The following is a 25,078-nucleotide window of genomic DNA, read 5'->3' as shown; positions in this document are numbered from 1 at the left end:
TTGTAAAGGATTATATCATTCTGTGACAGTCCTATACAAATCAAGTTTTCCTAACTGCCTTTTAACGTCCTTTCGCCTGTACTTCTAGTCCCTCATTAGAATATCACTGCCCGAGATGTGCTGTAAATCAGCTCTGAGCTTTTTAATTGTCGAGTCTCAATCCGGGTCAGTGCACATTTTACACGCTCATAGGGGGCAAATGATGCAAAAACAAACCCCTCTCAAATGCCTCGTGAGCATGAGAACGCTTGAATCCATCGGGGCAACCTGTTGCTTTGCTTGGAAGCAGAGGGAACATTTCCCAGCAGCTATCCCACACGTGACAACGCACACCCACACCGTTCATGCCCATCCCCAAGAAGAACCTTTTGAGCGCACACACAGAACCCCTTACAGTAGCTTTCTGGATCAAGCTTGCGAGCAATTGCAGGACTCTTCATACTTTCTGGAAAGGAGGCCTCGTCGCCTTTGGGGAAAGACAAATGGCAAACTCCGGGATTCAGCTTTTGGGGTTCTTCGTGTCGCTGACTGGCATCGTGGGCCTGATCATTGGGACCATTCTGCCTCAGTGGAAGATGTCCGCGTATGTTGGGGACAACATCATCACAGCCGTGGCCATGTACCAGGGATTGTGGATGTCTTGCGCTTTCCAGAGTACAGGACAACTCCAGTGCAAAATCTACGATTCCATCCTGCAGCTTGACAGTATGTAGAAACACTTCCTGATCATTTGTGTTTTGTTTGGGGCGGCAGTAGCTCAGAAGATAGAGCGCTCGTCTTGGGATCAAAAGATCGCAGTTCGAATCCCGGGTTCTCTGTGTTACATGTCGAAGTGTCCTAGGGTAAGACACTGAACCCCTAATCCCCAATAAGCAGGTTTGCGCCTTACATGGCTGCACGGCCGCTATTGGGAAATGTGAAGCACATTGTAAAGCGCTTTGGGAGGTCTTCATTGACTTGAAAAACACTATATAAATACAAATCATTTCATTTCATTTGTACATGGTTCATATACCTTTCTCATGGTCAAATTCAAGCACTTTAAAGGGCTTTTCAAGCCATTTTTTTAATTTCTCCAGTACCATAAAAAGAAGAATTTTGGTTTGAATCATGTATTTACAGATCCCCAAATATATCTGCGATTTACATATGCGATTTTTATTCTTGTGCGTGCATTTATCAAATCATATGATGTTTGGATCTTGGGTAGATTACGAATATACTCATTTTTGAGACAAAACTCTCTCAATATAGGTAAAAGTGTAGTTTACCTTTTCAGTTGCAGAAAGTTCTTCCCATTACAATTTACCACTAGGAAACGCTACCTTAATTTTCTTTGCATGGCCCATAATAAATGTCCATAATTGATACTTAATCCTTGCACTTACATACTGTTCTTGTGCCCCATTTAGGTGTAGTATTTACAATCATAGGACAATTTCGTACAAATTAATGCCAGCTGCAGTTAATCGTGAGGGTAGAAAAAATGCAATGGCAAAGCGAAGGGACCAAAAAGCAGTGTTGGCGTCAATTTTAAGACTTGTTCAGAAATATGGCAACAATTGAGTGCGTTTGTGGAAAATGGCTAAGTAGGGACCAAGTGGAAACATACCTTGGTCTGGAGAGGGATGGGTGCTGCCAGGCTGTACTTGCCCAAGACACACCACAGGAAATGGTGCACCTATGACCTGTACAATTAAGGGATCCAAATAACCAAGCAACCAACCAGGGATGAACAGTAGAAAAAACATCCCTAGGTGATAATCATATATATATATATATATAAAACAAGAGCATATAAGTTACGTTAATTTTTAAATACAATATAAGGATAGTATTGTTTATAACAGATATTTGTGTTTGTTAAAGGAACACTGTGTAGTGTTTGACCCCTAGATGTCACTATATTGTGTCGTGCAACCAAAAACGAGTGCTACAAATCACCAAAAATAACCGAATTTCAGAGGCTCAAAGTGACCTACCATACTATTTTTCATTTTGTTTTTTGCCCCCAGCCTTTTACAGGGTTTTTGTTTTTTGGGGGTACCAGTAGCAGCAAGAAGGCGGACAGCTCTCTCTGGGTGTAAAGATTTCTTGACCCATGAGTATTGAAAAAAATGATGCACATATTTATGAGTTCATGTATTTTTGATAACTATTTAAATATTGTTTTTTTTTAATAATTTATGTTTATTTTTACTACAAGGCGCTAAATAATACACAATGTCAATTTAAAAATGACATAGGAAGAGATGTCTTAATAAATTGGAAATTCAATATTGAGCAAGGAAACGAGGATTTTTACAATTTTCTTTTTTAATTCAGTTCGAGCACGTACACAGACGCTTCCCTACTACCGAACGAGGTTCCGGACGATCATTGAATCATGAATTTGTTTGTAAGGTACTTAGGTGCTATTTTTAGAATGGAATGTATGTTTAAGCTATATATAAGTATGTTTAAGTCTTGTATAAGTCACCTGTTTTGTTTTGCACTAAAAAAATAAACATTTCATAAAATTGTATGCTCTATAAAGATAAAGAAGTTGAGTAGAACTTACTTTTGGAAGATACGCTTCAAGAGGTCCTGCTCCGTGGTAAAAAGTGGCCAAAAAGAAGCATTGTGACCATTTTCTCAACCGCATCAAGCTTTCTTATTCCACTTTTGTTTCAAAAGAAACGGCTCGCCTCTTCTTTACACCTACCATATTGAATGGATGCAATGGATATTAAACAATAAAAATGTCAAAGTTCTTACTGCGCTGAAGATAGTGTAGACATAGTTTAGACAGTATAGATTGTTTACGCACAAACTAGGAAGAGGAAGCTCGTTTTTTTTCTTCGGGGTGGATGCTGAGTGATCTCTCACAGCCCCTCACGCCGGTAGCGGAGGAAAGAAGCACTACAATACTGTCCTGTACTCGGAAAAAATACACAAAACAAAATCGAACTTACAGCAATGTCCGGATATTTTTCGACATCCCAAATAAATGATCGTATCTACCGTTTTTCTTGATTGGTCGTAAGTTAAAGGAGTGTCTGTACGCAAATGACCTAATCTATATTCAATATGTTTACTACAAACAAACCGAACCACATGGTCAAAAAATAATCATTTGTTCCCTTGGATTTGTCAGCTTCAGACATCAAAGCATTCAAGATTTTCTTAAAGGGACAGTGTGCCAAAGTTCACCAGTAGCGCTATACAGATGATGAAAGATTTTTCATTATATAATATAAAATAACAAGTTAATCGAAGCAGCTAACAAGAACTGCTAGCAGAATTTAGCAAGCACCGTGGACCTCGTGGCTAAGATCAGCCATTAGCACAGTTAGCTAGCACCATTAGCCATAGTCTCCAACAAGAGCCGCTAGCAGGAGTTAGCTAGTACCATAGGCCGGTGTGGCTAACGAAAGCGGCTGGCGGAAGAGCTAGCGCTGTAGATCTTGAGTGTCTAACAGGAACAATTAGACAAGAATCTCTTCAATGCTTGCAAGAACGAAGCAGAGGGCGACGAGCAAATCAAAATATCAAAATTAATTGCAGGTCTAAGCTGTGGAAGATTAGCGCCAGTCAACCTATCGGGTCCGATACAGGCTGCAAAAACAAGATGACTAAGGCTGTCACGTTATTTCAGCTTTTTTTATCTGTTGTAGAAAAATTGTAGCAAAATGTATTTGCTTTCTCTTATATACACCACATATTAAATTGTGTCCCATGGGCCAAATGTGGCCTGCCACATAAAATTATGTGGGATATGAGGCAATGCTGAGAAACACAAGAGAAGAAAGACCTCCATCGCGTTAAACAATGACTTGCAGTTTTAGTTTGTCCACAGGAGGGCGCCGAAGCCAGGCGCAACTCGCAAAACACCCATTGTAGCTGTATTTGCTGACTACCTTTAATCAACTAGAGAACATTGAGGAAACCCATCCCCATGTTATTTGACTTAAGGAAAAAGTTATGGACACACTGTATGAGGCAATATAAAAATGCTTATGTAAAATAAACAGCATCTGTGTATCTTTAGCTACCTTCTATAAAGTCTATGAAGTGTTTACTTCTATCCTATGGACATGGGTTTTAGCGCACAAAAATGCGTTTATTCAAGGAATCAACTCCTTGCCTTGAAGAATTCTCGTGCCGGCGTGATGAAGGGGCCTATCGTGGAAGAAGAGCCGGAGCTAGCTAAGCGGCTAGCGGCGTTATAAGTCTTCGGTACCATCCGTAATCATGGTAAATGCGAACTCACGACCAAATAAGATCATCGAGTGCTGGTGGAAAACATCGAAGCGCACAGGGAGCGCAGTTGCTGTGTTTTGCGGAAACGTGGCTCACGTTTAGCATTCCGGACGCTAACGTGTAGCCACCCGGAGCTACCCGGAGCTATCCGGCTTCTGCGCCGCTATACAGAGACACGAAAGCCGGGGGGAATCGGAGAGGAGGCGGACTTGCTAACACGAGGTGGTGTATCCCTGGATCAAAAGCTTGGGGAAAAAAGTCGTGGCTTACAGTCCAAATTTTACAGTAGTTGGTTTCATAAAATGCAGTACACAGTCATTTTACAAGCTAAAATTGGTTATTTGGCACCATCTTGTGGTGAAAAAATAGTGACTCAAGTATTTATTTTAATACCTTTCACAAGATATAATATACATACATTTAGTCACATCAGTGAACATTTATGATACATATTTGGTTTCTGTTCATCTGCGACTGGCTGGCAACCAGTTCAGGGTGCCCCCTGCCCACTGCCCCAAGATAGCTGGGTTAGCTAATCCGGGTTAGCTAATCCTGGTTACAGCTAATCCAGCTATCTTGGGGCAGTGGGCAGGGGACACCCTGAACTGGTTGCCAGCCACTCCCAGGGCACACAAACAGATTCACACGCTCATTCATACCTAGGGACAATTTGGTCCCACCAATTGACCTGTGGTGCATATCTTTGGAATGTGGGAGTGCCTGCAGGCAACCAAAGTGGGCACGAGGAGTATATGCAAATCCCGCACAGGGAGGCCAGTAGCTAGATTTAAACAGCAAAAAAAAATCTCCATCAGAATTAAGCCTACCACATATACAAGCACAAATATATTTGTAAAATGTCTTCAAAATTTGGAAAGTGGACCTATTAACCAGGGGTCTCTAACATGGTGCCCACCCCATAAAATTGCTCACCCTGTCATTGCAGTTTTCAAGTAAAACGTGTTTGTTTGTTTTTTTGTTTACTGGGTCCATTTAACCCTGCTTCCAATAATAATCTGTTAATAACATACTAACAACATAGTCATAACATAATGTTATTTTAGAAATGCATATCAAACTGGACGCCCTTTGCGCTAATTAGTAACCAAAAGTAGCTCCCACCTTAAAAAAGGTTAGAAACCCCTTGCACTAAACGTGGTCTTGCTCCCAGAGGGTTCCACAAGACCTTCTCACACAATGGACGTTCTTCGATAATACCATGGCTCCCCCTCGCCGCAGGCGGGCACTGTTTATGTGGGCCGGACTGGCACAGACTGGTTCTAGGTGGACTCGAACAAAGGACGGGTCGCCCTGTGATGTGTTTATGGGAATCGGAGTGGGGAGGTGTGATAACAGATGAGCGGTCTGTCGTGTTTCCAAGCGTGGCGCCATGGTGTCGTAACCCGGGGTTTCTCTTCCAGGAAGAGTTGACCCATCTGGCATTGAACTTCTGCGAGCACACATATAATAAATAAACTCGCCTTCTGAATCCTTTCTTTTGTGCTGCCTCTAGAAGAGGGGTTACTAACTCAATTGACTGGGGGGCCGCCCGAGCTAGGGTCTGGGTGAAATTAAGCCAAAGGGGGTTTTCTACAAGAAAAGTTCTCATAAAACCATTCCGATGCTGGCAAATATCGTTATTCAAAATTGCCGATATGAAATAAGATCTAAAAATAAAAAAGATTAAGAATATGATAAAATGTATATAAAATACTCCGTATTTGTGATTGAAATAAATACAAAAACATGAAAAATAATATATGTATGTCCATTTTTTAAATAAAATACTCAAAGGTGTATACATTTATGTTTATTTTACATGAGGTTCACCTACAGCACAGGTGTCAAAGAGGCGGCCCGCGGGCCAGATCAGGCCCGCTAAGGGATTGAATCTGGCCCGCGAGACAACACTCAGAGAAGCACAAGGGAAAAACGAACTGCAGGTTGAAGTATGTCAACTTGATGTTGCCAAAGCCAGGTTCCTCTCACAAAGACACTGTACTTGTATTCGTTTCTCTCTCTCTCTTGCTCTCTCTTTTCCACCCCTTTTCCCCCACTCTCTGTCTCTTTCACTCTCTGTGTCTCTATTTTTCCCTTCCTTTGTTGCTCTTTGTCCTTTCTCATTCTCTCTTCCTACCCTTCACGTTTTCTTTTCTCTTTTCTCCCCTTTTGTCTTTCTATTTCTCTTTGGATTTCTTTCTTCCTCTCCCTTTTCCCCTCTCTCACGACTTCTCTTTTTATCTCTTTTGTTTCTCACGCTCTCTCCCTCTCTCTCTTCTTCTTTCTTTGTCCTGCCCTCTCTCCTTTTCCCCCTCTCTTTCTCTTATTTCTTTATCTCTCTTTTTCTTTCTCTTTCGTGTACTAGTCCGGCCCCCGACAGAATGTTTGTTCTATCGTGTGGCCCCCGAGTTAAAATGAGTTTGACACCCCTGACCTACAGGAAGAAGACATCATTATCGGAAGACTTTTTCCTTCTTCTTTCCTTTCTTTTATCCTTCCGCTTTTTTTTCTTTTGTTTGTTTTTTTCTATCATGTTCACTACTTGCATTTTCTTTATTGTCTTTTCTTCATTTTTTTCCTTCATCTCTTTTTCAAACATTTTTGTCAAGACCAGAACGGAAATAGGACCCACTTGCGTAACCTTTCTCTCAGTTTTATTGGAAGAAAGGAAAATGTTGCCCTCACGATCGGCTGATCGCTGGGCGCGTGAAGCAGGTCGCTTTGCATGCGGAGGTGGGACTTCCGTGGCAAGTGATGGCGGTGTCGGGAACGGAAAACGGGTCAGTAGCCGGGACAGGGGAGCAAATACATGGTTGGGGTCGGAAGCGAGTCGTAAGCCAGGACACGAGAGTAGACGTGGTCGAGGCCAAAAAAAGATCGAAAGCTGGGGCGGGAGAGTAGACGTGATCAGGATCAAAAACGGGTCGAAGCCGGGGGAGAGACGGGAGAAAAACAGGTTGTAGTTAGAGTCAAAAAAAGGCTTGCCTAGTGTAAACTGAGGTTCGCAGACGGACTAACCACAGGTGACAGAAGGGAGTGGGTTTAAATAGTGACAGGGAGCCAATCAGAATTTGAAGCAGTTGGCGCCAAAGGACTGGGCACAGGTGCATTACATCGGTAATCATGACAATTGTATCCTATTTTCTTTCTCCCTTCTCTTTTTTCGTTTTTCCTATTCTTTCTTTTTTTCCTACCATTTTTCTTTCTTCTTCTATCTTTTCTTTCAGTTTTCCTTTTTTTTTCTTTGTTAAAGGCCGAGCAAAAAAAAATCCAAAAATGGCGCTTAATGGTCACTTTAAATCTAGTCGTATGTGTTATTACATATGCTTTGTAGCATTTGTTTTCAGTTGCATAAAAGTGACATCTAATGGTTGAATTATAGACTGTCAGAACCAGAACAGATGGAGGACCCAGACGCGTAACGTTTTCACACAAGCTTCACTTTACGGGAATGGGGCAGTCATGCGCGTGAACACAAACGTCAGGAATGCGGCGATCGCTAGGCAGAAGAAGTGAGACAGAGAAGTCAGAGGCAGACGAGATCAGGGCCTGAACGAACAGATGGGGTCGATACAGGACACACGGGTAGATACCAGACGGGACAAGATAAGCGGGATAATACCGGTTACCGAAGACTGGAGCAAGACACCGGACAAGATGAGAAAGGCGGGATCAATATCGGATACCAGAGACTGGAGCAGGATACCGGGCAGGAGGAGAAAGACGAGATTGATATCGGATACTGGAGACTGGAGCAAGACACCGGACAGGAGGAGACAGACGGGATCGATACCTGATACTGGCGACGGGAGCAAGATACCAGACAGGACGAGACAGACAGGGTCGATACCGGACACTGTAGCAAGATACCAGACAGGACGAGACAGGCGGGATCGATATCAGACCCTGGAGACTGGAGTCAGATATCAAACAGGACGAGACAGACGGGATTGATGCCAGACAGGACGAGATAGACGGGATCGATACCAGACATTGGGGACTGGAGTCAGATATCAAACAGGACGAGATAGACGGGATCGATACCGGACAGAGTCAAAACACACGTCCTGCGGGTGCAGAGGTTCGTTAATGGACTGACAAGGAGTGAATGAGAGCACTGTGTTTAAATAGGAGGGAAGCCAATCAGGCAACGAGCTGTAGCTGGCACCAAACGGGCAACGCCAAGTGAGGGCAATGGGCAACCGTGACATAGACAATGTCCCTTTAACTTTCATATTAGAGGTGGAGCCTCAAACTTACATCCTGAGGGCAGCAATTGGCCTCCAGGCCACAAGTTTGCGACGATTGTTCTAGAAGGGTTTTTGTTTTTAGCCTGTTCTCATCATTGACGGTTTGGCATCTTCTCCCCAGGTTCTCTGCAGGCCACCCGGGCACTTATGATAGTGGGCATCATTGTCTCGGTGGCAGGCTTGGGTGTGGCCTGCATGGGCATGAAGTGCACCACCTGCGGAGGGAGCGACAAGCCACGCAAAGCCCGTGTTGCTATGACCGGGGGCATCATCCTATTGGTAGGAGGTCAGTTGAAAAAACACAAAATACACAAAGAACTCCATCTGTATCAAAGCAGAAGCCACTTTGCAGAATGGCGAAATTAAATCTTTGTTCAAGTCAAGCACAGTTTGTGTTGGTGTCATTCTTTAAAACAGTGGTCCTCAACCGATTCTGTATCACGGACTGGTTTGATATCCACAATATTCTCCAGCCCAGCCCAATAGTATCCATTCATCCATCCATTATCTGCACCGCTTATCCTCAGTAGGGTCGCGGGGGTTCTGGAGCCCATCGCAGCTATCTCCGGGCAGTGGGCAGGGGACACCCTGAACTGGTTGCCAGCCAGTCGCAGGACACACAGGGACAGAAAATTCGCTCCCTCATTCACACATAGGGACAATTTGGACCAGCCAATTAAACATGCATGTCTTTAGAATGAGGGATGACACCAGAGTGCACTCAAGCACGGGGAGAACATGCAAACTCAGGAGGTTTGAGCTCATGACCTCAGAACTGTGCTGCACACGTGCTAACCACTGCGCTGCCGTGCTGCCTATCCCAATCGTATCATTAATAATAACATTGATAATAATGATGATGATAGCAATAATAATAACAAACCTAAATCCACTGTGGCATTAGATTTTCCATCATCCCCAGACTTTTTTTACCCACGGTACCAGAGACTAAAGGTTAGCGAATGGAGAAAACAGGAAGTCGGCCTGAAATATAAAAAAAACATATATAAAAGAATGCTAAACGCACTGCAATGAAAACAAATCTTTGGTGATGATGATGAATCAGACTTTTAAGGACATTAGTTAAATACATTGTCGATTTTATTTTGGTACCGTTTTCATAGTTTACGTTCTCAATACATGATTTTAATCATGGCTCAACGTAGTCACAATTCACAAAACACAATAAAATGAGATGTTGTCCGTCTTAGACGCGCAGATTGACTGAACAGAAAGAAAAAAAAATCGCTAAACACGGTTAAGGAGTGAAATTTTCTTTTTAATAGCATTACTTTACCAAGGCAAAAGCCAGTGGCCCACTGAAAATGGGTCTGCGACCCACTTTTGGTTCCCAACCCACCAGTTGAAATACACTAGATGGGGAAAACAATGCTAAGCTAATATTTTCTTAGCCTTTTCTAATTTTTTATTGTTTTTTTTTTCCCGCTTTTGGGTCTTTGTGCTATTTAGTAGCAACAGGGCTTTTTACGGATTGGAATTAGCAAAAAAATGTTAGCTTCAAGCTAGTATTATTTTCTTCTCTTCTTTTTAGGACTGTGTGCCGTTGTGGCGTGCTCCTGGTTTGCTCACAACGTGATTCGAGCGTTCTACAACCCCTACACGCCTGTCAACACTAAGTAAGATATATTTGTAGTTTCATTCTTTGTTAAAGGGACAGTGTGTATAATTTTCCCACTATATGTCAAAGTTTTTGTCCTACCCATCATGTGTGCCTTTGAAAGGAGTGTTACATTGAGTTGAAAACGGTGAGTATTTCCAATTTTCGTTTTATTTATTGTTGTTTGACTCGTTCACTGCTTTAAAATACTGTTTTCTGATGTAACTTGAGCCTGGCGTGAATTTCTGTGTGTCAAGACCAGAACGGAGACAGGACCCACTTGCGTTGCATTTTTCACAAGTTTTATTGGAAGAAAGAGAAAGGGTTGTGCCTACGATCCGGTGATTGCTAGACGCGGGAAGCAGTTCGCTCTGAAAGCGGAAGTGAATCTTCCGTGGCAAGCGATGGCGGTGTAGGGAACGGAAAACGGGTCAGGAGAGCAAAAACGTGGTTGGGGTCGGAAGCGAGTGGTAAGCCAGGAAAGGAGAGTAGACGTGGTCGGGGACAAAAAGAGGTCGAAAGCCGGGACGGGAGAGTAGACGTGGTCAGGATCAAAAATGGGTCGAAGCCGGGGAACAGACGGGAACAAAAAACAGGTGGGAGTCAGGGTCGAAAAAGGCTTGCCTAGTGTTAACTGAGGTTCACAGACGGACTGACAAAAGGGGACGGATAGGAGAGGGTATAAATATAGACATGGAGCCAATCAGAGTCCGAGGAAGTTGGCGCACAGGTGAATCACATCGGTAATCATGACACTGTGGTAGTTTTATAGCATGGTGTTTGTTGACTACAGTAATCACGTAGTGAAGATGCATGCTAACTGTGTTTATATCCAGGGTTGGGTAGGGTTACTTTAACTGGATTACTTTCAATTACTTTTGGATTACTCCAATACCAAATAGATAGATAGATAGATAGATAGATAGATAGATAGATAGATAGATAGATAGATAGATAGATAGATAGATAGATAGATAGATAGATAGATAGATAGATAGATAGATAGATAGATAGATAGATAGATAGATAGATAGATAGATAGATAGATAGATAGATAGATAGATAGATAGATAGATAGATAGACGTCTACTCTGCTCTCCCAGCTTTTGACCTTTTTTGTCCACGCCCACATCTACTTTCCTTTCCTGGCTTTCCGACCCCAACCACGTTTTTACTCTCCTGTCCCGACTACTGACCCGTTTTTCAGTTCCCGACACCGCCATCGCTCGCCACGGAAGTCCAACTTCCGCGTTCAGAGCGACCTGCTTCCCGCGCCCAGCGATCACCGGATCGTGGGGGCAACCCTTTCCCTTTTTCCAATAAAACTGAGACAAACGTAACGCAAGTGGGTCCTGTCTCCGTCCGGCTCCTGAAAGACAGATAGCTAGATAGCTAGATAGATAGTTAGATAGATAGTTAGATAGATAGCTGGATAGATAGCTAGATAGATAGCTAGATAGATAGCTAGATAGCTAGATAGATAGATAGATAGATAGATAGATAGATAGATAGATAGATAGATAGATAGATAGATAGATAGATAGATAGATAGATAGATAGATAGATAGATAGATAGATAGATAGATAGATAGATAGATAGATAGATAGATAGATAGATAGATAGATAGATAGATAGATAGATAGATAGTTTTGCCGGAGATCAAAGAGATCGAAGCCAGGAGAGAAAGCTTACCACGTGTTGTGAGTCATTATTTTATTCATACTTAGTTTCTTTTGTCTTTTATGAGCATATTTGGTATTGGAGTAATCCAAAAGTAATTGAAAGTAATCAAGTTAAAGTAACCCTACCCAACCCTGTTTATATCATCAATTAAAGTTCTGTTTGCAATACAGTGATCCCCCAGTGATTATGGTTTATGGAAACCAGAACCTTTGCGAAACGTAAAACTCGGGAAGTAAAAATGCACATTTATAAAAGCCCTCAAGAGTCAAATTTACCTCGTGATGGCATCCTTACCGACTGAGAGAACACGACTGTAACAAAATAATAAATATAGATCTACAAATAAAAATACAGAACATAAAATTACAGTTGAATGAATGGTCTTAATTGCCATTAAACAAAAGTAGAACAACATTGGAGGGCTTCTCTTTGTGTAATAAGTGTAATAAAGCAATTTAGAAAGTAGCTGGCTAGCTGCATGCTAGCATCAGATTCAGCCAGGTCTCTGTGATAATTAAAATACAACCATCCTAAATGTAGTTGTAGTTCCAGGTCATCTGTTTGATGGGTAATCGGTCTGGTGTTGGTGAGGTACAGGCTCAGCAAGGGTGGCTTGTTATGTAGCCGTAGCAGTAGGCCGGGCCTGAGTCGCTTCCCTTTTCAATGTAACGAGCGGCCTAAAGCTAGCTCTTGCCGTGCATCGCCGTTTCTCTTGGTGGCTACATTGACGTGTGCCCCTGCCCCGCTCTTTGATTGACAGCATAAACCAGCCTATCACAGATGAGCACACTGGTAGTCACGCCTACCCAACACAAACACATACAACCTACACCCATGTAATTGGCGTGTGTTGTCTTATGTTGATATCAATGATAGTAGGAGGTAAAGCGCTAGTCTAGGGATCAAGAGGTTGCAGGTTCGATTCCCGGCTCCTCCAAGTTATATGTCGAAATCTCCTTGGGCAAGACACTGAATCCATAATGCCCCAGTTATTTTTTTCTAGAAAAAACTCAAATTTTCTGCGTCAAGTTATCCAGTTACCAGGGTTGGGTAGGGTTACTTTAACTGGATTACTTTCAATTACTTTTGGATTACTCCAATACCAAATATGCTAATAAAAGACAAAAGAAACTAAATATGAATAAAATTATGACTCACAACACGTGGTAAGCCTTCTCCCCTGGCTTTGATCTCTTTGATCTCCGGCAAAACTAACATAAAATGCGACAGAAACAAAATGAAAATAAATCCAAACAGCTTGCCAACATCATTTTTGCCGTTCCGTGTATTCCGTTACTCCCCAAGCCTGCACAAAATTTAGTAATTTTATTCATATTTAGTTTCTTTTGTCTTTTATTAGCATATTTGGTATTGGAGTAATCCAAAAGTAATTGAAAGTAATCCAGTTAAAGTAACCCTACCCAACCCTGGCCCCCGATGAGCATGGCTGCATGGCTGATGATGCTATTAGTTATTAGTGTGTGTAAAAAGGAAAAGTGTGAAGCACATTGAAGTTCATTGACTTGAAGAGCGCTATATAAATGCAGAACAACAAAGACATTTCAGTATAATTGAAAATCAGAGAAGCAGTGAACCAGTGAAACCCGAAACCTAAGCTAGCGAGGGATTACTGTACTACGTTTCGGCAGATCAGGCCGACGGATCATCCTACGGTAGGACGTCTTCTATGGTAGGACGTTTCAGCCAAATTTGTCCCCTGCCCACTGCTCGATGATTGCTGGGATGGGCTCCAGCACCCCCGCGACCCTACTGAGGATAAGTGGTGCAGCTAATGCTCAGTAGCCTAGATGGTAGTGTGCCCGCTTTGAGACTGGGAGGTCGCTGGTTCGCGCCTCGGCCGAGTCATACCTAATTGGTAAAATGGCGACGCCCTCTGTTGGCTGCGGCTGCATCGGCTCGCTACAACGGGTCAGGTGTATCGACATTTCGTTCTGTGTACATTGTTACAAAGAATGACAATACAAAGGAAATTATTATTATTATTATTATTATTATTAATGAGATGAGACTTCTGTGTTAATGGATCTTTTCACCAATAGGAGGCGCTAAATAACACAAACTGTCCCTTTAAAGCAGTTTTCTTACCATGCTGCCCACAGGTTTGAGTTCGGAGCCGCCATTTTCATCGCCTGGGGCGGATCCCTTTTCGACGTACTGGGCGGGGCCATGTTGGCCGCTTCCTGTCCGAGGAAAAAGCATGTGTCCAAGTACCCGTCTGCACCCAGCTCCCGCTCCGGCCCTGCAAGCAGCAATAAGGAATATGTTTGAATGAAATATCTGTCAATATCAGGGTTGGGTAGGGTTACTTTAACTTGACTACTTTCAATTACTTTTGGATTACTCCAATACCAAATATGCCAGTAAAAGACAAAAGAAACTAAATATGAATAAAATGATGACTCACAACACGTGGTAAGCTTTCTCTCCTGGCTTTGATCTCTTTGATCTCCGGCAAAACGAACATAAAATGCGACAGAAACAAAATGAAAATAAATCCAAACAGCTTGCCAACATCATTTTTGCCGTTCCATGTATTCCGTTACTCCCCAAGCCTGCACAAAATTAAGTAATTTTATTCATATTTAGTTTATTTTGTCTTTTATTAGCATATTTGGTATTGGAGTAATCCAAAAGTAATTGAAAGTAATCAAGTTAAAATAACCCTACCCAACCCTGGTCGATATTATATCATATTTGTGTAAAAAGAGGGAATTTTAACGTGGGCGTTCACTGAATCATAAATGTGGGATTTTACGTCTTCAGGTAATGGCTTGATGATGAAAGAATCCTGCTTTGTTTACACACTGTTCATTATTGGCTGCAAAACAAAAAAAGATGTAAAAAAAAATACAAATGAATTTTTCGAAAATCTAAAAAAAAAATAGACGCAGAATTAAAGATAAAAGAAGATAAAAATACTGTAAATATAGAAAAGTCAATGTACCCAATTAAAAAATCTTATTAAAAAGTAAATCCAAAATCAAATATGTAATTGAAATTAAACATCAATGAAGTACCGTAAATTCCGGACTATAGAGCGCACCTGATTATAAGCCGCACCTGTATATTAGCCGCATGCGCCCACATTGAAAAAATGCAACACAAACACGAAATTAACCCATACCCGACACAGTCCAAAAATCACAGCCAGCAAAATGAAGGAAAATTATACCGGTAGTTAAGATTTGATGCAGACCTGCAAAGTCCGGCCGCCCGTTGAAAGTAATCCAAGGAAAAAAGTGTATATTTCCAAAGGTAAGGGTGGGAAAAATATATATCCACTATTGTCGGCCGCGTCCACAAACACGTCTCACCTTTACTCCACTTCCCGTCAGCCCGTGTTTGCCCCGCCTCTTCTTTCTCATTTGCTCGTGCAAAACATATCAGAATACGTTTCTAAAATAAATACATTACAAAAAGATACAGTTGCAAATACATATTATACATGGTTACACATATTTACAAAGAAAGACGGTACACCGAGAGAGTTTTCAAAGCTTTAATAATAATATTATAACTTTCATCCCAAACCGTGCCTGTGAAGGGTAGCAAAACGCTACTAGCAACACGCTCGCGACACAGTAAATGGGCCTGTTAAAAGAAACATACCGTACATGTAGAAACCACGGTAGACCGTCCTCATCTTACCCCTTATAACTGACGTCATTTAAGTCGTCTTCCTTCAGTATGGGAAACAGGCTTTGTCATTTAGACGTCGTCCCACGCTCCCTTATTCAAAAACACGCTAGCAACACGCTCGCAAATTAAAGTTTACGTGCAGTAGCTCTGTTATCTTCTTTATCGGACTGCTCGATTGCGTTTAGCGTGAAAGTTGCAACATGTGCCTTTCTTTTTGCAATTTGCATGATGAGGATATGTCTGCGCTAATTTAATTCATGCACAAGCTAAGAAGTTGCAGTCTTCCTCGACGCATATATTCCACCGGTCTAAATCTTACCTTTTGTACTCGAGCGCCGCTGGCGGCCGTTAGAAAAATTACATAAATTGGCCGCATCACTGAATAAGCCGCAGGGTTGAAAGTTTGGGGAAAAAGTAGCGGCTTATAGTCCGAAATTTACGGAAAATGCTGATACAATATTGTTTAACCCAAAACAAACTTGGGGCGGTCTAATTTAAGTGCCATTGTATAACGCTAGGGGGCACTTTTTTACACACTGTTCATTATTGGATGTCAAAACAAAAAAGGATGTAAAAAAAATAAAAATGAATTTTGGAAAATCTAAAAAAAAAAATTAGACGCAGAAATAAAGATAAAAGATTAAAAAAATACTGTAAATATAGAAAAGTAAATATACACAATTTAAAAATCCGATTAAAAAGTAAATCCAAAATCAAATATGTAATTATAATTAAACATCAATAAAGTAAATGCTGATACGATATTGTTTAACCCAAAACAAACTTGGGACGGTCTAATTTAAGTGCCATTGTATAACGCTAGGGGGCACTTTCTAAAAATCTAAAAAAAACAAAATTGGACGCAGAAATAAAGATAAAGAAGATTAAAAAAATAATGTAATTATAGAAAAGTAAATATACACAATTTAAAAATCCGATTTAAAAGTAAATCCAAAATCAAATATGTAATTATAATTAAACATCACACAGTTCATGTCATGGGAACCTGTCGTGGGTTCAAATCCAGCTCCAGACTTCCTGTGCGGAGTTTGTATGTTCTCCCCGTGCTTGCGTGGGTTTCCTCCGGGCACTCCGGTTTCCTCCCACGTTCCAAAAACATGCATGTCAGGTGAATTGGCCGGTCCAAAATTGTCCCTAGGTGTGAATGAGCGAATGAGTTGTCTGTCCCTGTGTGCCCTGCGATTGGCTGGCAACCAGTTCAGGGTGTCCCCTGCCCACTGCCCGGAGATGACTGGGATGGGCTCCAGCCCCCCCGCGACCCTAATGAGGATAAGCGGTACGGCTAATGAGATGAGATGAGATGAAAGTAAATGCTGATACAATATTGTTTAACCCAAAACAAACTTGGGACGGTTTAATTTGAGTGCCATTGTATAACGCTAGGGGGCACTGTTTTCATTTGTCGTTTCATACTGTTTTATTATCGTTGCTGTCGTGTGAAAATAAACTCATTTTCGATTTTTTTCCGTTGATTATCTAAATCAGTGTTTCTCAACTGGTGTGTCAGGACCCTAAATTGGGTTGCATTGGTGCCTAGGGGTAAAAAGGGGAACAGATACCAATTGAAATTAGAGGTGTTTAAAATGCATTTGAAAATGGGGGGGAAAAAAGAGAGGGAAGATCGAATTTATATCACAATTTATGTCACCATTATCCTTTTTAGGTTGAAGCAAGTACCGTCTTTACTGGGTATCAGTGACGATACAAGGTTGCTAAGCAATAATACATGTATTGTTGCTAAGAAATAATAGATAGATAGATAGATAGATAGATAGATAGATAGATAGATAGATAGATAGATAGATAGATAGATAGATAGATAGATAGATAGATAGATAGATAGATACTTTATTCATCCCCGAAGAGAAATTCACATTTCCAGCAGCATCCCTGAGCTGAGAACAGTACAATAATAAAGCCAAAAGAATGCAATATACAAATACCCAGTGTGACGTGCAAATGCCCACTGTAGCGTGTTATATAGAGTAACTAAATAGTGCTACACAGAATACATATTGCAGTAAGATTCGGTAATATCCAATGTAGGTGGTGTGGTTTAATGTGGGCCTTTACTCTGCCGGGTGGAGTTAAAGAGCCTCATGGCATGAGGAAGAAAAGATCTCTTCAGTCTGTCCGTAGTACAAGACAGTGACAGCAGTCTGTCGCTGAAACTGCTCTTCTGTCTGGAGATAATGCTGTGTAGTGGATGCGATGGATTGTCCATGATTGACCTCAGCTTTTTCAGTGCTCGTCTCTCAGCTACTGTTGTTAGGCTGTCCAGCTCTTTGCCCACAACAGAGCTCGCTTTCCTAGCCAGTTTATTGAGACGAGAGGCATCCTTCTTCTTGACGCCGCCTCCCCAACACGCTGCCGCATAGAAGAGGGCGCTTGCCACTACTGTCTCGTAGAATATTTTCAGGAGCTTTTTGCAGATGTTGAAGGAGGCCAGCCTTCTGAGGAAGTAAAGTCGGCTTTGCCCTTTCCTACATACAGTAGAGCTTCTGTGTTGGCAGACCAGTCCAGTTTGTTGTCCAGCTGCACACCCAGGTATTTGTAGGTCTGGACAAATTCTACACATTCTCCCTTGATGGTTACAGGAACCGGGTGAGTTCTGGTTCTCCTGAAGTCCACCACCATCTCTCTGGTCTTGGTGGTGTTTAGGTGCAGGTGGTTTACGTCGCTCCATCGGACAAAGTCCTGAATCAATTTCCTGTACTCCTCCGCCTGCCCGTCTCTGATACATCCCACGATCGCAGTGTCGTCGGCAAACTTTTGCACATGGCAGGCCTCAGAGTTGTACTTAAAGTCCGATGTATATAGAATGAATAGGAACGGAGAGAGAACGGTCCCCTGCGGGGATCCTGTGCTGCTAACCACAGTGTCCGATGTACAGCCCCCCTGTTTCACATACTGGGGTCTGCCTGTCAGGTAGTCAGTAATCCATTCTACAAGGTGTGAGCTAACTCCCATCTCTGTCAGTTTCCTACTCAGTAGCAGAGGCTGTATGGTATTGAAGGCACTGGAGAAGTCCAAAAATGTAATCCTCACAGCCCCCTTCGCCCTATCCAGGTGAGAGAGGGATCGGTGTAACATGTATACCATAGCATCCTCCACTCCCACCTTCTCCTGGTAAGCAAATTGCAGTGGGTCGATGGCGTGACGGACCTGTAGCCTCAGGTGGTGCAGCAGCAGCCTCTCCATGGTCTTCATCACATGTGATGTCAGGGCGACCGGCCTGAAGTCGTTATTTTCACAACCAGAACGGAATCAGGACCCAATTGCGTAACGTTTACCACAAGTTTTACTGAAAGAAAGAAGGGCTGCAACCAGGAACCGGTGCTCGCTGGACGCGGGAAGCATGTCGCTCTCGGATTGTGATCCAAATACGGAAGTGGATCTTCCTTGGCGGGCGATGGCGGTGTCAGGGACGGAAAACAGTTCGATAGCCGGGACAGGAGAGAAAGAAAACGTAGTCGGGTCAGAAACAGGTCGTAAGCCGGGACGGGAGAGCAGGCGCAGTCGGGATCAGAATCGGGTTAAAAACCAGGACGGGAGAGCAGATGCAGTCGGGATCAAAACAGGTCGTCGCCGGAGACAAACGGGGAGATCAGGAACGGGCAGGTGGAAAAACGGGTGCAAAATTGGGACAGGCAGGAGTCAGGGTCAAAAATGGCTTGCTTTGTATCAACAGAGGTTCACAGACGGACTGACAACAGGAGAGTGACAGGACTGGGTTTGAATAGGGACAGGGAGCCAATCAGATGCCAAATGAGCGGGCGATTCCAATCGGTAATAATGACATATATGTCCCAATTTTTGTTTTCTACATAGTCTGGGGGGGTCTGATGGAGATAAGACTTTTTACATTCCAGCAACAATACTTAGCTTTTGAATCTTGTGTTTTTATTCGTATTTATTTGTGCTTTCACATGAATCTTCTTTTGACAGTTGTTTTCATGAACTTTTATTTTTGGTCCACTATAACAAACCGCTGCAGCCAAAACAGTGAATACAAAATAGCCCACACTTGCACATGCATGTGAGACCCATCACTTGTTTTGTAGACACGGATCAATCACAATTCGGGAACTATTTATTTGGCCAAAAATAGGATTTCTTTTACATTCATGTGTGTAGATGTGTTATAGTTTATCAATTTTTTGTATGATATACTCTTTTATCCATGTAACTATGTAGAAATAAAAGCATTGTAACAATTTTGTGTCGCATGTAGTCTGCTTTCCAAAACAGGTAACATTAAAACCGAAAACTGACGAAAATATCGAAAGACATTCTCATTGGTGTCAAGGTGGGGGGATCCCCAATACATCAAGCGCACATTGAAAATATTGACCACTTTCATGCAAAAGCCTGAGAGTCACAGCCTAAAACATCAATAACGAAGTCGGTGATTTTTGTCAGGCTTCGATTGTCTCAGCAAATAATGGGCCTGTTTCCACAAGCTCATTTTATCAATTATCTCCTGTTTTTTTCTTTTTGGCAACAGATACAACAAGTACCAACAACTGTACAGGTTTTTCCAGCCACTAACCTCCTCAGCATGCAGGCAACAGCGGTGCAGATCAGAATACTAAGACATAGCCCTTTAACAGAGGTGACATACCCAATTTCGGGGTACACCCTCCAAGACCCCATGCAAAGAACATCCCCACAAAGTGCAAACAACTTCAAAGTTGACAAAAATAGCAGTTGGAAATGAATCTGTTTTCACATTTTACAAAACAACCGAAACGGATGTCATAAATAAAAAGCTTTCATCCGCTACGTTATACAATACAGTAAGCGCATCATCAGTCTCAGCAGTACAGAGGATTGCCGCAAGAGGGCGATGAAATAGGCAAGCGAGGGGCTCCTCTCACCCAAGCAGCCGTTTTCTTTCAGAAGCTCATTCGCTTGTTCCGCTAAAATTCGGAAATGGTGTCATTTACAAGGAGGGCGTTTGGCTCCGGTGAGCGCCCTCCACGGGCCTCGTTGCGCCATCGCTTGGCCCGAGATGGAGACACAAGAGTGGACGTCTCCCAGCTCAGGACATGTGGAGGGACACGGGACACTGGCCGTTGTTGTTCATGATGTCGTCCAATACTTCGTCATCCAAATCCACTTTAAAATAAAAGGCAGGGAAAGGCCAAGATTAATATTCTAAACTTTTAGAGTCATAATTGTGTCTATTTGAAATTGCCTTAAAATACAGTGGAACTTCAGTTTTCGAACACCTCTCAGTTCAAACAAATCGGTGTCCGACCAAAAATTTCGAGAAATTCTTGCTTCGCTGTTCGGTCAAAAAATCGGAGTTCGAACGCCGGTAATGCGTGAGTGCGTACGCTAGGGTGCGATGCTGAGCAACGTACGGGTGTTTTAGCCCCTTATTATGCCTCCGAAGAAAGTCGGTGCAAGCAGCAAAGTTGCTACAGGTGAAAAAAGAAAAGTAGTGCGTACAACTATTGCATTTAAGAAAGAAATAATAGCCAAATATGAAGGAGGTGTGCGAGCGCCTTCTGCTGACCACCACAAAGGTAAGAAATCCTATTCATAAGATTACGATAACGCGAACGTACGATTAGCCTGGGTTAGCTTTAAGTTTACGTTAAACATTCAGGGTGTTGGAACGAAGCCCAACATTGAGGGTGTTGGAACGGAGCCCCCTTTCCAATGAACCGCTCACCACTTGTTGTGGAGACCCGGGTGCTAAATGACTTGTAAACGACCTGATTTTTTTATTTTTACACGTTCATGTTAGGGGAATCTTTCGTACGGAAGATTACGATAACACGAACGTACGATTAGCCTGGGTTAGCTTTATGTTTACGTTAAACATTCAAGGTAAACAGTCAGGGTGTTGGAACGGATTAAAATGATTTACATTATTTTTAATGGGAAAAATGATTTCGGTGATCGAACAAATCGGTTTTCGAATAGGGTTCTGGAACGGATTATGGTCGAGAACCGAGGTTCCACTGTACAAAGAACAGTATGTGTTATTCTCCTTACTTAAATGTTTTTTTTTTCAAGCTCGCAATTTAGAGGATAAAAATCAAAAGACAAATATCAATAAAGGCGGCACGGCGCAGAGGTTCAGGGTTCAAAGCCATCTACCACTGCCTCTCTATGTGGAGTTTGCATGTTCTCCCCGTGCCTGTGTGGGTTTCCTCCCACCTTCCATAAACATGCATGTCAGGTTAATTGGCCGGTCCAAATTGTCACTAGGTTTGAATGAGCGAGTGAGTTGTCTGTCTCTGTGTGGCAGCCAATTCAGGGTGTCCCCCTGCCCACTGCCCGAAGATAGCGGGATGGGCTCCGGTACCCCCGCGACCCAACTGAGGATAAGAGGTGCAGATAATGGATGGTTGGATACATCCCTAAACAAATTAAACTTTAAAAAATTAGTACTCACCCAATCAAATTGCTCTAGGTGCTTTGCTAGAGCTTTTGGGTAAAATGTTTGTTTTGGGTTAAAGTTTGGTTTGACAATGAACATCTATTGTTTAGTGACTTTCCGTAGAAAGGATTATTTAACAATTTAAAACCACAATGGGGTTTATTGGTGTATCACCTTGACAGTAAACGGTCGATAAATTAGGGTCCTACATATACGGGATCGAACCATCTGTACTATATCATTTATTATAAATAATATAATATATATATAAATGCACGGATTATATTTGATCTCTGAGCCTTATGTTCACTAACTCACAGTACAGTGTATTTAATAACCTTTATTATTTAATAACTCAAAAAGGTTTTTGAGTTTTTCCTTGCCCTCGTGTAGGTTTTAGATCAGGGGATGGTGAAATAATAGTCTGTGGTTTGAAAATTATCTGCGGTCTGTGCGAGCCGTTTATGATTAAGGGCTATACAAATAAACATGACTTGGTACTTATTACGTTATACGAGCACCTCTACAAACGAGTAGTTTAATACAAAAGGGTTTTTGTTTTTTGAGCAAAAAAGTTTGCATTTTAAAGCGTCTCCTTTTTGTGACTTTCGCAATGAGTTTCTAGGAAACAGTAGACGTCAAAATAAAAAGGATAATGCGGACAATTGCAACAAAGCAAGAAATAATTGCGAAAACAAGCGTTGTGTTCGTGTGAGTGACCAAGCCAGGGAGTAAAAATAAAAATGAAAATATGTAGTCTTTATCATGTTTTTACTGTATGTGTAACAAGAGTTGAAATTTGATTGTTTTTAGTTTTTTTGAATTCTCACGAAATCTGTGTTATTGTTGAATTACCGTTAAAATTCTGGTACCGCATTCATTTGTGAAGCCATGGGCCTGTGCGACTGTTTTTTTTTTCTTTTGGCACTTTATGGGCTTCTGCGCTTGCCGTACCTTCAGCTCTATCACCTCGTGCTGAAGATGTATGCAGTCGTGCACAGACGCCCTGACTTATTTATATTGTTTATTGAATGCAGGCAATAAACGGAGTGACTGTGAACCAGTGTTCCCTCTAAGCTGCGCACGAGCACAATTGCGCACGAGCGCAATGCTCACACATTCTCAGCGCACAAGAAAATCTAGCCAGCGCACAAAAATCAGGTCTAATTAAGAAGCGAATTAAGTCAAAGTTACAGTGCATGAAGGTAAAAATATACGGGTTCCCCTGACGTTGTGTCCTGAATGCGGTATTTTGAAGTCAATGTCGAACGAAGTTGAAAAGTAAAGTCAGTAGTTTTTCGAGAACCGGCTTCTTCGGCTCGGCTCACTAAAGGGAAACGGCTCTTTTGGGTCCTAAACGGCTCTTCAGGTTGTTTTTGCTTCTTTAATCCCAACATGACCAAATATGATGTAAAATTATGCACAAAATGACTTAAAGGAAGGGGGGAATAGAACAAAAAAGAAAAAAATACCAAAATGAAAAAGTACTGAAAGGCTGAGAAAAATAGAAACAAAAGGAAGAGAAAAAAAGAAGTAAAAATTTAGAAAAAAAGCCAGAAAAAAAAAGGAAAGAAAGAAATGTAGGAAAAAAGTAAATAGAGAACAAAAAGAAAAAATAAACACAATGAGATTTTTTTAAAGGAATTTAAAAAAAAGTAGAAAAAAAAAACACGAAAAAAGGAAGAAAAAGTTTGTGTTGCATTCAAATAATTTCCAAATATATCATGTGAATCTTGGTGCCAACATTGTACTTCAACTAAAAAATGTGATTAAGTACAGTTCTGTATCCTACAACCAAATAAATAGCCCCCAAAATGTTAATATTATGCGACAAAATATACCAGGAAATAAAAGGAAATGGATATCTTGTGAAAAAATTGTAAGAAGAAACGACGTTTGTAGGCCGTACAACCTTTGCAATAATGCATTAGTCAATTCATTCAAAAGAGGAAAATAATTTTGCATTGCCGGAAACTCAGCAAAATGTAACTTGATGTCAAGTTTTGGACATGTTTGATAATGATTTAGTTGCCACACTTGGGATTGCTGTTGCTCACTGTTGTTTCAAGCGCTGCTCACCGACTTTGTGTGAACGCTCAGACCCGTGGAAAATTACAGGGAACATTGGTCCTTACACATGTTGCAAAAAATCGTGCAGAAGTTGCAAAGTTCACCTTTCTTGGAGCGACCGATCTGTCCCAGCTTGGGGGCTCTCTGCCCGAGCCGTTGCGGGTTATGAGCATTGGGCCCTCTTCCTTGGCCCTCCGGGGCCCCAGCTACCGGCTGCAGAGGCGGACCCGCGGGCGGCATGAGCTCGGGCACGCCAGAAGCGCCGTACATGGCTGCTAGGAGTCGCAGTACCTATTTCAGCCACTAGATGTCCCCACGGCCCACGTCAATGAGCTTTGCTGTCGTAGCGCTTCACTTCCGGAATGCCTCTCACGACAAGTGGGCTGTGAATAAAAATAATAAATACATAAAAAGATGTTTGAATGGAGTAAAATATCAAGCATAACTATGAGAACATAAAGCTATGAATCCAAATCTTGGGGAAAGGAAAGACGCCTGTTGGAAGTAGTCGTCGAAAAAGCTTGGTTTAAATCAAACTGTTATCGATAAATTTATCGTGTTGGAAATTGTTTGATTCTTACTTGATTCCTTTAAAGTTGAGGCCGAAACGCCAACAAGCCTCGTCGCAGTGGAGTCGCTGTTTACAGGAGCTTTCTTTCGTTCTCTTTCTCACACGACGAGTGTTTACATAAAGGAGCCCCCACACACCGTTGTGGGCTTTTCTTGGGCAGCCTCCTGCTCCGAAGCGCGCACGTCATCTAAACACTGGCTGACGAGTGATGTGCCGTTCATGAAGCAACGGCTTTATAAGCTGGCTCTTTGAAGTCAACGACGAGAACCGGCTCCCAACCAATCAAGAGCCGATTCTCTTTTTCCCCATTTGATGAAATGATCTGTATTTTTAAAACGCTTTTCAAGTCAATGACTTCCCAAAGCGCTTTACAGTGGTGCTATCACATTTCCCAATAGCGGCCGTGCAGCCATGTAAGGCGCTAACCTGCTTAATGGGGGATATTAGGGGTTCAGTGTCTTACCCAAGGACACTTTGACATGTAACACAGAGGAGCCGGGATTCGAACCTACGATCTCATGATCCACAGACGAGCGCTCTACCTCCTGAGCTACTGCTTGATCGG

At 42.1% G+C, this 25,078-nt stretch overlaps 2 protein-coding genes across 2 annotated transcripts; one reads left to right on the top strand and one right to left on the bottom strand.

Moving 5' to 3' along the window:
• The first annotated feature begins 277 nt into the window (after positions 1-277).
• Positions 278-19,755, top strand: cldn7a (claudin 7a). The gene is made up of 4 exons (XM_088346877.1): positions 278-705; positions 8,614-8,778; positions 10,045-10,129; positions 13,915-19,755. Exons 1-4 carry the CDS (start codon positions 345-347, stop codon positions 14,081-14,083), a joined length of 780 nt encoding a protein of 259 aa, XP_088203003.1. The 5' UTR covers positions 278-344; the 3' UTR covers positions 14,084-19,755.
• Positions 19,357-24,706, bottom strand: LOC148356321 (uncharacterized). Its single transcript, XM_088346881.1, has 3 exons — positions 24,524-24,706; positions 24,047-24,325; positions 19,357-20,596 (listed from the first exon to the last, which is right to left on the bottom strand). Exons 2-3 carry the CDS (start codon positions 24,210-24,212, stop codon positions 20,520-20,522), a joined length of 243 nt encoding a protein of 80 aa, XP_088203007.1. The 5' UTR covers positions 24,213-24,325; positions 24,524-24,706; the 3' UTR covers positions 19,357-20,519.
• Between the last annotated feature and the right edge of the window lie 372 nt (positions 24,707-25,078).

Source organism: Urocampus carinirostris, chromosome 11, assembly GCF_059441175.1.
Source record: "Urocampus carinirostris isolate Australia breed hairy pipefish chromosome 11, RoL_Ucar_1.0, whole genome shotgun sequence".
Lineage (NCBI taxonomy): Eukaryota > Metazoa > Chordata > Actinopteri > Syngnathiformes > Syngnathidae > Urocampus > Urocampus carinirostris.
Note: the sequence above shows the minus strand (reverse complement) of the source record. Positions and strands in the feature narration are given on the sequence as shown.